At 38.2% G+C, this 12,550-nt stretch overlaps 1 protein-coding gene across 1 annotated transcript in view; it reads right to left on the reverse strand.

Moving 5' to 3' along the window:
* The window catches only part of LOC106878432 (trans-Golgi network integral membrane protein 2), a 17,311-nt gene that overhangs the window by 1,575 nt on the left and 3,186 nt on the right, over window positions 1-12,550 (reverse strand). Inside the window, exons 5-6 of the mRNA XM_052968043.1 lie at window positions 11,743-12,544; window positions 2,854-2,987 (exon numbers count right to left, since the gene is read on the reverse strand). Coding sequence (XP_052824003.1) covers window positions 2,854-2,987; window positions 11,743-12,544 — 936 coding nt within the window. The remainder of the gene's footprint in view (window positions 1-2,853; window positions 2,988-11,742; window positions 12,545-12,550) is intronic.

Here is a 12,550-nt window from a genome sequence, read left to right on the forward strand (position 1 = left end):
AAAAATGAAAATAATACTGACATCTCATTTTAACAAATATATTTACCAAAATTACATAATGATATCTTGGAATACTAAAGAGTAAATTTATTCAATAAAATTGCCATTGGCTTCAACCACGACCTCCAGACGACTTTGGAATCTCCTGCAACTCTTCTGGATGATCTCCTTGTTTAAGTTAGTGAATGCTGCTATAATCTTTGCCTTCAGTTCATCTTTGGTGCTACAAAGAGTTTTGTTGGTCTCTTGCTCAACTGCACCCCACATATAATAATCAAGGGGTTTGCAGTCTGGGGAGTTAGATGGCCAGTTGTTAAGGGTGATGTGGTCCTAGAAATTGTCTGACAACCATGACTGGGTTCTCCTGCATGTGTGGCATGGTGCAGAGTCCTGTTGCCAGACACAGGGTCTTCCAGCAGCCACCCTCTTGACCCAGGGTAGCACTACCTCCTCCAGATACTTGATGTAGGCCTCCATGTTGAATCTGAGACTGTGTGGGAAGATGAATGGAAGCATAATGTTGCCATCACTAGTGATCACTCCAATCACTGTAATGTTGACTGGATGTTTGATTTTTATCACTCTCGGAACATGTTTTTGGGACATGGCAAGCCAACGGTTGTTCTGTGTGTTAACCATCTGATCCAGGCAGAAATATTTCTCATCTGAGAAAAACCAAAACATGTTCGGTTGGAGGGGATGCTTGAGTTTATTCAAAAGCTTTGATGCATGGTCTTTCCTCTTGTCCTTGATGGCTTGGGATAAAAATTTGTCCTTTCACATCTTGCATGAGGAATACAGAATGTCTTCATGCACCTGGCGATGGACCTGATTGACTTGGAGGGCTCGTTGTCAATCATGGCCTGGATCTCAACAACAAATTCAGGAGTTCTTTTCTTGTCAGAACAATCGGAATGCGTTTTACGAGCTGCCGTACCTTCATAATCACCATCAGACTCATTCAATACTCTCAGAATCCTCTGCACTGTCCTCAGATTGACACCCAAACACTTTGAAATGTTCAATTTGGAGCTTCTGACATGAATGCCAAGCAGCACAGCATGTTGTTTCTAAATTTCTGGCAGAGTGAATTGCATCATGATACTAATTTTCTCACATATAGTGCCCAACTGACCCTACTTTACAGTGTAGTTGACAAAATCAAAAACAAACAATGCACATGTACAAAATGAAAATGACAACGATATACCCATTGCACCCTGTATATATATGTATGTATTTGTCCCCCCACCATCACTTGACAACTGATGCTGGTGTGTTTACATCCCTGTAACTTATCAGTTCAGGCTTACAAAAAATAAGTCCTGGGGTTGATTTGTTTGACTAAAAGTGGTGCTCTAGCATGGCTGCAGTCAAATGACTGAAACAAGTAAAAGAATATGTGTGTGTGTGTACATACAATGAGCTTCCTCCAGTTTCCATCTACCAAATCCACTCACAAGGCTTCAGTTAGCTAGAGGCCATAGTAAAAGATACTTGTCCAAGACACCACACAGTAAGACTGAACAAGAAGTGATGTCTTTGTGAAGCAAACTTAAGCACACAGACTGGTAAACAACGCAGTCAAAAGTAAAAGTTGCAATGTACAGCCAAATGGGTATCAAATTATGCATAACCTGTTTACTGGATAAGTGTATTAACCTTTTCATTATAAAAAATTATTTTTAAACTTTTTTTTACCAATTTGTTTCTTTACACATTTTGAAAAAAATTGTGAAAACAATTATTTTCACAGTTATATGTCCTGTTTTTTAATAACTTATTTAATCTTTTAGCATTTAGACTGGCCATATCTGATCCAAATATTCTACTTGCTTTTATATATAAACTGGCCAGATCCTGCCTCTCATACTTACCATGCAATGTTATTGTAAAAAATAAATAATCACATCTTTAAAATTACAAAGTTATGAGGCAATGCATCATTAATTCAAAACATTGTGGATAAATAAGTATTACATTTGACAGAATAATTCAAATACTAATGGGCTAAAGGAGATGGATAAAAGCTTCCCAATCAATAATGATGGCTGACTTCCACCTGTTTTACTTTTTGGAGGGGGCAGTGTTCTTTGCCTGTACAACTGCAGGTTGTGGGGGTGGGGAGGCATTGAAGTTATGGTCTTTAATTGCATGAGGCATATGAAGTGAATTGTCTAGAAGGATGGTTTCGATAAATGGCTCAGCTGTCAGAAATGAAACAATTGCAGCCAAAAGATAGCTGAGCTTCAGCCAATTAGCTAACTCAAAAGGGCTGTAAAGTATGTTACATTAAGTAGGCAGTCTTCACTCAACGGATCTAATGGATGAAGAGACTATGATGATTGGTTAATGGTTAACTTCAGAGGTAAGGAACAGGTCAAGGATATAGACAGGAGTGGATACTAATGGGTCAGACAGTTGATGGTGGCAAAGGGTTTGCTCTCTGCACCAACAATACTGTTGTTTAGCCTTGACAGAACAGATCTATAATCAAAGGCATTTCAGCCATGATCATCACATCATTTCCTTAGGTATTACATATCTTTGACAACATTATCCAATGTGTTCACCTTTTTTTAAGAATGCAGGTTGTGATTTGAATGCTGTTCTTGCCTGTGGAAGGATTACACAGAGACCCCTTTATTTGCTACAGGCTTTAGTGTGCAAGGATTGTGACAGCCAAGAGCTGTGTAGATTGAAGTCACCAAGAATGGTGGCAACAAAGAGAAGGAAACAACTGAACCACGGAATGTACTCAAAAAAAGATTAATATATCATCATTAAGTGGAAATGAATTTGCTTCCAGTTATTAATAAATTTATTCATAAGCAACAAAAATAAATGTTTTACCTTTTGTTTGTTGTGGAAAACAATATATCCAGCAATACAAAGAACAATAGCTGTTAAGAAATAGCCCATGAAATGTGCAGATGAGGGTGCTTCATTGTAAGCTGTGCTCACTGGAGTTTTCTTTGGAACAGTATCTGAATAGGAATATTTTACAGAATTCATCGTTATTTTCAAAACTGTGTTTCAATAGAAAAATGGTAACAAAATAGTTAAGTATATTTTTAATTAACTACGTTTTACAATTTACATGAAATAGTAGGAATTACAAATAATCAATTAACTTTAGTTTGTAGGTAGGCAAAAACTGAAAAAAAAAAAAAAAAAAGAAATCTCCATTTCATGAATTTTGTAAGCCTTACCTGAAAAAACTAAGAATCCAACAAAATTTTTTTAACTGAATTATCATAGTGGTATGAGAGAATCTTTTAAACTATTGCTTAATCATCAATATATTGATGTTGATGGAAAATATTTTCAAGAATCAGACCCAATTATTTCATTTGAAATATTTTATAATACATTCAGAATTTATCATCATCATTATCCTCATTATCACCATCATTTAACATCTGTTTTCCATGCTGGTATGAGTTGGATGGTTTGACTGAAAACTGTTAAGCTGGGGAGCTGCACAAGGTTTCACTCTGATTTGGCATGGTTTCTACAGCTGAATGCCCTTCCTAATGTCAACCACTCCAAGAGTGTAGTGGGTGGTTTTTACATGGCACCTGCATGGGTGCCAGTAACAAAACACTGGCATCGGTCACGATTACAATCTCACTTGGCTTCACAGGTCTTCTCTAGTACGGTATATTACCAAAGTTCTTGTTCATTTGTCACTGCCTCTGCGAGGCCCAAAGTTCAAAGGGTGCTTTTTATGCACCACCAGCAACAACTATGATTTCACTTGGCTTGATAGGTCTTCTCAAGCACAGCATATCACCCAACATTTGAAGGGTACTTTATACATGCCACTGGCATGAGTGCCAGTTACACAATGCTAGTATCAGCCATGACTGTGATGGGTCTTCTCAAGCACAGCATAACACCAAAGGTCTTGGTCACTTGTCATTGCCTCCATGAGGACCAACATTCAATGATCATGCTTCATCACTTCGTCCCATGTCTTCTTGGGGTCTATCTCTACCGCAGGATCCCTCCATCATTAGATATCAGTACTTCTTCACACAGCTGTCCTCATCCATACGCATTACATGACCATACCAGTGCAGTCATGTCTCTTGCACATCACATCTGATGCCGCTTATGCGCAACTTTTCTCTCAGGATGCTTGCACTCTATTGTGCATGCACACTGATATTACACATCCAGCGAAGTATACTAGCTTCATTTCTTTCAAGCCTTCACATGTCCTTGGCTGTTACAGCCTGTGTTTCATTGCTGTGTAGCATGGCTGTTCACACATAAACATCATACAATCTGACTTTCATTCTGAGGGAGAGGCCCTTTTGTTACCAACAGAGGTAGGAGCTCTCTGAACTTTGCCTAGCCTATTCTTATTTTAGTAGCTACACTCTCAAAGCATCCACCTCTACTACTGACTTGGTCACCTAGGTAACAGAAGCTGTCAACTACTTCTAGTTTTCCCTGCTGGCATTTGATGGAGTCTATTTTCTGTACATTTTTGGTGTTTATTGTATTTGTGCATCTTCCACACACAAAAGCTATTTTCTCTGTTAACAATCCTCTGATATTGATGCACTTTTTATGTGTCCGTATCTTACAGTAGACACATCTTATAGAATTACTACCTATGCCTACAAATAGAGCAGGGCCATCTGCCTGAAGGGATTTGCAATTTGTTTGCTCTCTTACTAACTAAGACTTTGGTATTTGCTAAATTAACTTTAAGGCCCTTTGATTCTAGACCTTGCTTCCATACCTGAAATTTCTTCTCTAGTCCTGGTAGTGATTCAGCTATAAGAACAAAGTCATCAGTATAGAGGAGCTCCCAGAGGCAGCCTGTCTTAATTCCTGTTATAACTGGAGAACTATGATGAACAAGACGGGGCTGAGGACTGATCCTTGGTGAACCCCTACTTGTACCCTGAATTCCTTGCTATACTTGTTGCTAACCTTCACCTTACTGACAGTGTCTCTGTCCATGGCTTGTACAGCTCTCACCAACCACTCATCTATTCCTAGCTTCCACATCGACCACTAGATAAGGGAGTGGGGGACCCTGTCAAAGGCCTTCTCCATATTGACAAAAGACAGGTACAGGGGTTTATTTTTGGCTAGATATTTCTCCTGCAGCTGCCTAATCAGGAATATAGCTTCAGTTGTGCTCCTGCCTGGCACAAATCTAAACTGCACCTCATCTACACAAACTCTTTTTCTAATTAATTGAGCTATGGCCCTTTCTGTGACTTTCATCATCTGGTCCAGCAGTTTGATGCCTCTGTAATTATCCCTGTTTAAGGCATCACCTTTGCCTTTCTAGCAGTTGACTATGATGCTGCTATACTAATCATCGCATATGACTACCTTGTGGACAACCTGATTAACTATATGAGCGACTAGGCCTACTCCACCAGAGATTTTAAGCATCTCATTAGAGATTCCTGATGGGCTAAGGACTTTCCTGGTCTTCATGTCCTTAATTGCTTTGTATAAGCACCTGTTGATTCAAATAGCTTGTCCCTCATTTGGGTCAACATTTGGCAGACTCTCCTTCTCCCATTCATTCTCCATGTTTAGCAGCCTTTCATAATGGCATTTCCAAGCCTCTTTCTTTGCAGAATCATTAAATCAAGTGAAGTATCATCAATGTGGACACATTTCTCTCCTATGACATCACACTATCTGAAATGCTTCAAGTCTCTAGTCCTCACATTGCAGAACATAGGCAAACTTCTTTTCTTCTTCTTCCCTGGATAAATATACCGGTCTTCTAGCTTCCCTTCTGGTTATCTGATACAGTTCCCTGTTACTCCTCACACTTCTAGGCCTGTTTCTTTGCTCTAATGGCTTGTCTGTAGCATCGTTCTGCCACCACATCACCCTAGGTCTGAATGGAACTTTGCACCAGCTGCAGATTTGGTCTGTGGCACTCGGCAAGCTGTCCTGCAAGAATTCCCAGTTGTCCTCTATGCTACAAGTCTGTAGTTCCTCCTTTTTCTCATCAAATTTCTTGATTAGGGTGTCCCTAAATCTCTGACCATATAAAGGGTCCTTAAGCTTCCAAATCCTTCTTTTCCAGATTGGTCCGCTTCTTGGTATCCTTCCAGGCTGGGAGTCTAAAGTTACTAATGACTAGTATATGCTGGTGGAGTACATTCTTCACCAGGTAAGGTCTTTGTATTTATGAGCAACCACATATCCCACTGTCAGGTGAGAATGTAATTGATCTGGCTAGAGTGGTCACCCAATTGGTAGGTTATCAGGTGACTGGTTGGCTTCCTGAAGCTGGTGTTGCTGATCAATAAGTTATTCACATCACAGAACTCCAGCAGCCTTGTCCCTTCTTTGTTTTAGGAACCAATTCTACAGCCCCCATGTACACTATGGAAGATACTGGGCTGCTGTCCAACAATGCGCATTGAAATCTCCAACCATGAAGAAAGATGAGATCATTGTCGTTCATCTTTGAGGTAGCCTGCAGAAGAATATCATAAAAGCAGTCCTTTTGTTCATTTGGTAGACCTGCTTGCGGGGTATAGGCAGAGATAATTGTCACTGTATTATTCTTCAAAACTAGCCTGAGCTAGTATAACATACTCTGACTACTTCTATGACATTATCTTCCCATTTCTCTACAAGAAGTATGCCCACACCACCTACTCCAGCACTGTTACCTTTCCAGAAGATTTTATACTTGTATGTCATATCAGTGAGGAACCTGGCTGAAGCTCTCCTCCACCTTACCTCTTGAATGCAACACGCATCAACATGCCTCCTTTCAAGCGGCTCAACAATCACACCAGACTTACCTTTCAATATGCCTACATTTACAATGCTAACTCTGAAAACTGGGAAAGGGGCGTGGGAGGGAACATGCGAAGAAGGTATTCAGTACTTGAAAAGAATGTTCCATTAAGCATTTGATAAGACATATCACATCAGTTGTTCTTGTTTTAATCTACCATCATTCAATCATATTAAAATTACTGCTCCTATTGGGAGTGAGCATAATATAAGCATTGCAAATATCAGCATTATTGCTGCTAACTTAAATGGGTCAACGTTTAAATTAAGTAGATAAACAGCTCTATGTTAATCCATTGTATGTAGAGAGAAAGGAGTAAGTGGTTTGTTAATTTACTAAGTAATGCATCTCCTTTTGGTGCATGCAGTAATGTGGATGAGATTGCTGGTGGTGCACAGATAAGTAAAACAGCCAGCTTCATTGCATATAAGAGAGAGACTTGAAAGACTTGATCACCAGAGAAATCATGGCAAATATGAAAATACATGGATTATGAAACGGGGAGAGAATATTGTAAAAATTAAAGTAAGTGAGCATCAAGAATTACGAATTTTGAAAGTTGGTTTAAATCAGATTATGGCATGTTAGTATTATGAGTTAGATGAATGATGTGCAATTAAGATGAGAGAAATTTTCTTAGCTTAGCTGGACATTATGTGTGGAATGATAATAACAGCAGTAAATGAAAATAAATTGCATAGATAAATTATCATATAAGCAGGTTAAACTTTCATTGTCCAACCAAGTTATCCAGACAGTAAATAGATTCAATGACTCACATGGGTTTTGCTGTTTACAACTATTTCCATGGGTTAAGGAATTTTAATTAGCGTAATTCTTGGCTCAATACCATGCTTTTGGTCTCAAATGTATTAATTTATAACTCTTTAATTCTCTTCCATGTAGAGAATCTCTGGAACAACTTTAGGATGTCATTGCAGGCAACTTGCAAAGAATGTGTATGAACTCTTATAAATGTACCAATTTTCAGTTCAATTTTCCCACAAAAATGCATAAGTATGCATTTATATACATTGCTTGTATAGTTTTTAATCCATTCTTCTACACCCAATCTTCTCATAGTCCACCAGAGCAGTTTAATGCCTTCTCAAAGATATCAAGGACTTAATATGAATTTAGCTATTTGCAATGATGTTTTACATACAGTTGGCAAGGAATAAAATGAAAAGTCTATTATACCATGGTATAATACTCGTATAAAACAAACTGCATTTCACTGTACAAAACCTAAGATGGAATCATGTCCCAAACAGGCTCTATTATCTGTAGCACATGAACTAGCAACTTGAGATTGCTACAGATACCAAATAGTAGACCACTCCCCTTTTCCTTTAAAAGTTTACAAAGTAGATCAAAGTGTAATTAATGGGAGTTTTTCCTTCAGAAATATGTATAGTGAGTTGGTTAGTAAAGGGAGCAGTAGTTCATCATCTCAACAACTATGGTAGAAGGAACAATAAATTACTTTATACACATGATAGAGAGTCCTCTGTGATGTTCAGCAAAGGACTTAGTAATGTTGAGCAACAAGAGATGTTATATTAAACAACTCCAATATGGATTCCCCTTGTCAATAACAATCAATATTCAGGTTTCATTTTTTGTGAAAGCTTGAGGATGAAATTTTTTTCATTATATAGCATGAAAAGTTCCCATTTCTTTGTTACAATACCATAGATTTGACTCATATCTTAGTTTCAAGTATTTCATGTTGTTTCTCTTCTGCCACATTTTGCAGGGTTTCTTTCACTTTGCAGCTTTTTCCTTTATTGTAAAAACACCAGATTTCCTTGTCTCAACAAGTTTGTTTTAGCCTAAACAAAACTATTTGACAAGCATACAGCATTGTGGTCAACATATATTTCCAAAGCCTCAGAATCTTGAAAATCATCATCATCATTTAACATATGTGCTCCATGCTGGCATAGGTTGGACTATTTAACAGTATCCATTGTGTCCAAGGATTGCATCATGCTCCAATGTCTATTATGGCATGGTTTCTATGACTGGATGCACTTCCTAATGCCAACCACTTTACAGCATGGACTAAGTACTTTTTCATGCTACCTACACTACTGAGTTTGCTGTGCAGCTTGCAGAACGACAAACCTTGATGGGGTGAGGGTAGAGGGAAACTCCAAGCCAGGGTACAAGGGAATGGAACTATAAGAAGTGTAAGAGGGTGACTGTGGTTCTTGCAGAGGATCTGCATGGCTACTCACACCTAGTAGAAGGATGAACAATAGGCATTACAATGGCATCACTACAACTATCCCCAATGAGACCTACAGCTTCCCGACTCTTCTTATCCTTGATTACTTTACTACACAACTGTCAGCTTGAACAACGGTCCCCCTGTTGGGTCAGCAAGGAGTAATCCTTTTTCATCATTATCATAATCATCACTTAATATCTGTTGTCCATGCTGGCATGGGTTGGATGGTTTTGCAGGAGCTGCACTAGATACCATTGTCTGATTTAGCATGGTTTGGATGCCCTTCGAAATACCAACCACTTTACAGAGTATGCTGATTGCTTTTTATGTGGCACTAACATTGGCAGGGTCACCAAGTAACTTGCATGACAAAGACCTCTGACTGAGAGGAAGAGTAGTATTGAGGAAGGTGGCTTTGTGTCATGTGAGAGGCTAAAGTGTACTAGAGGGGCACATTGACATTACACAATCAGCAGGGCATACTAGCTTTATTTCTTTCAAACCTATGCATGCCTGTTTGCACACATGTGTCATATAGTTTACCTTTCATTCTGAGCAGAAGTAAGAGCTCTGAACTTTGCCCAAGTTATTCTTATTCTAGCAGTTACACTCTCAGAGCATCCACCCTGGCTACTGACTTGGTTCACCTAGGTAACGGAAGCTATCAACTACTTCTAGTTTTTCCCACTGGCATGTGATGGAAGCGGTGCATTTGCTACACACACAAACTATCTTCCCAGTTAACCTTCCTTTGGTATTGCTGCACCTCTTATGTGTCCATAGCTTACACTGGGTACATCTTATGGAGTTTTTACCTATACCTTTTCTACAGATTGAGCAGGGCCATCTACCTGAAAGGATTTGTGATTTGTTCGTGCTCCTACTTACTAAGACATTGGTTTTTGTTAGATTTACTCTAAGGCCCTTCGATTCTGGACCTTGCTTCCACACCTGAAACTTTTCCTCCAGTTCTGGTAGTGACTCAGCTATTAGAGCAAGGAGCTCCCTGGGGCAGCCTGTCTTGAATTCCTCTGTTATTGATTGGAGGACTATGATGAATAAGAGGGGGCTGAGGACTGATCCTACCCGGAATTCTTCACTATACTCATCGCCAACCCTCAACTTACTGATTTAATTGCTTCATCTACCAAGGTACTGTCAATTCGGATAGCTGGTCCCTCTGTTGGGTCAACATTTGGCAGACTCTTTCTCCCATTCATTCTCTTCATTTAACAACCTTTCATAGTGGCGTCTCCAAGTCTCTCTCTTTGCAGCCTTATTAAATGCAAGTGAGACATCATCCATGCAGACACATTTCTCTCCTATGACATCATGATTCTCTCTCACACACTGTCTTGCAACATGAAACACTTCAAGTATTTGGTCCTCACGTTGTAGAACACTGGCTAATTTTTTCTTATCTGCTTCCCCTCTGACTAAGTAAACCAGTCTTCTAGCTTCCCTTCTGGCGATCTAATACAGTTCCCTGCTACCACCACTCTTCCAGTCCTTCTATGCCTGCTTCTATCAAAGTCCACATCTATCAAGAGTATTTACACGTTTCTCAAAACAAACTGCTGTTATTACTTCCCTCCCTCATATTATGCTTCTATTGCAGATGGGTATATTTGCTAGTAGTCTAAGTGGTGTAAAAGCAGAAAATGAATACAGTATAAATGCCAGTTTTAAATAGGACCCAGTATACATTTTTATTCACATTTTAATCTTTCCTGATGTTTTATTCTCAGTTACTGTTAGAAAGTTTCCATCAGTTTTCAAAGGTTAGTAAAAACAATTTCATTCTTAACATCTAATCTTTGGCTCAGGACAGTTAATATTTTGTCAGAAGTCACAGGACAACACGTGTATTGGATATAAATTAGTCACTGCATTACTAAATAATAGCAATGAAATAATCATTTATTTCATTTATATCAATTGAATCAACTCTCTATTTTTTATTTTTTTATTAAGCCTAGTAAGAAAAAGGACATATAGCAAAGTCAACCTACATATATAAGGCACTAACCTTAATACAATAAGGGAGCCTTGACATGGTTGCTCAACCTACTAGAAATAGCCATATGTCCTGGATATCAGAGCTGACAAGGGGTTAAGCAAAAACAACAGGAGCTAAACTTAATACTTTCATGCATCTTGTTCAACACTTCATCATCATCATTGTTCTCATGTCCACTTTTCCATGCTTGCATGGATTAAACAATCCACTGTGACAAATTTTTTTATGGCTCGATGTCCTTTCCATCGCCAATCCTCACCTATTTCTAAGATTTCCAACAAATGCACTCTAATATGTCCAAATAAAAAAAATTAAAATTTACATTAAATATTTTCAATTAAATTTCTAATTATAGAACTAATTTACTTAAAAACTGTATAAATTTTCATACTTTTCATGATACACAGGAGTAGCACTAAATTTGTTTTAAACATTTCTAGTACTTTAAATTTAAATTAAACATTTTTAGCTTTCTGAAGCCTATAAATAATGTGATATTTCCTTAAGATAAGAAAAATATTTTATATTCACACAACCTAAGGACAGGAGTTATACTATGAAAATTTGAATGCATGTTACATGCCAAATCAACAGTAATACAAACAAAAACAAAAGTACCAAACATTCCAAAGAAAATTTTAAAATTTAATAAATGACAAGTTAAAAAAAGAGAAATTAATTTACCAGGCTGTATTTGGTTACCAATAGAAATTTTGGCTTTCTGTTGTGAATCTTTTGAAGGTGAAATATTTGCCCTTGTATCAGAGGTTTTTGATGCATCAATACCTGCTTCCTGTCCATTATTAGGTGAATTTTGAAAACCAGGAGATTGAATATCAGCGTTAGTTCCTTCAGCATGGCCTTTTTTAGAACTAACTGGGTTTTGAAAATCAGATGGATTCCTAGAATTAGCAGAGATACCTCCAGCATTAGAGGGCTTTACAGAACCACCAGATGGTGTCTCAGAATTAAGTCCAATTCTAGGATTAGATAGGTTTTGAGAATCAGATGATAACATTTCAGAATTAGGTCTACTTCCAGTATTAAGTGGGGTTTGAGAACCAGGAGATTGGATACCAGTCTTAGCTCCTTCAACAGGGGCGTTTCCACGATTAAGTGGGTTTTGAAAATCAGATGGATTCTTAGAATTGAGTTTATCTCCAGTGCCTTTTCTAGAACTAACTGGGTTTTGTAAATCAGATGGATTCCTAGAATTAGCAGAGATATCTCCAGTATTAGCAGAGATACTCTTAGAAGTTGCTCCACTTCCAGCATTAGATGAGTTTATAGAACCACCAGATAGTGTCTTAGAATTAAGTCCAATTCTAGGATTAGATAGGTTTTGAGAACCAGATGATAACATTTCAGGATTAGGTCTACTTCCAGTATTAAGTGGGGTTTGAGAACCAGGAGATTGGATACCAGTCTTAGCTCCTTCAACAGGGGTGTTTCCACGATTAAGTGGGTTTTGAAAATCAGATGGATTCTTAGA

This window comes from Octopus bimaculoides, chromosome 5 (genome assembly GCF_001194135.2).
Source record: "Octopus bimaculoides isolate UCB-OBI-ISO-001 chromosome 5, ASM119413v2, whole genome shotgun sequence".
NCBI lineage: Eukaryota > Metazoa > Mollusca > Cephalopoda > Octopoda > Octopodidae > Octopus > Octopus bimaculoides.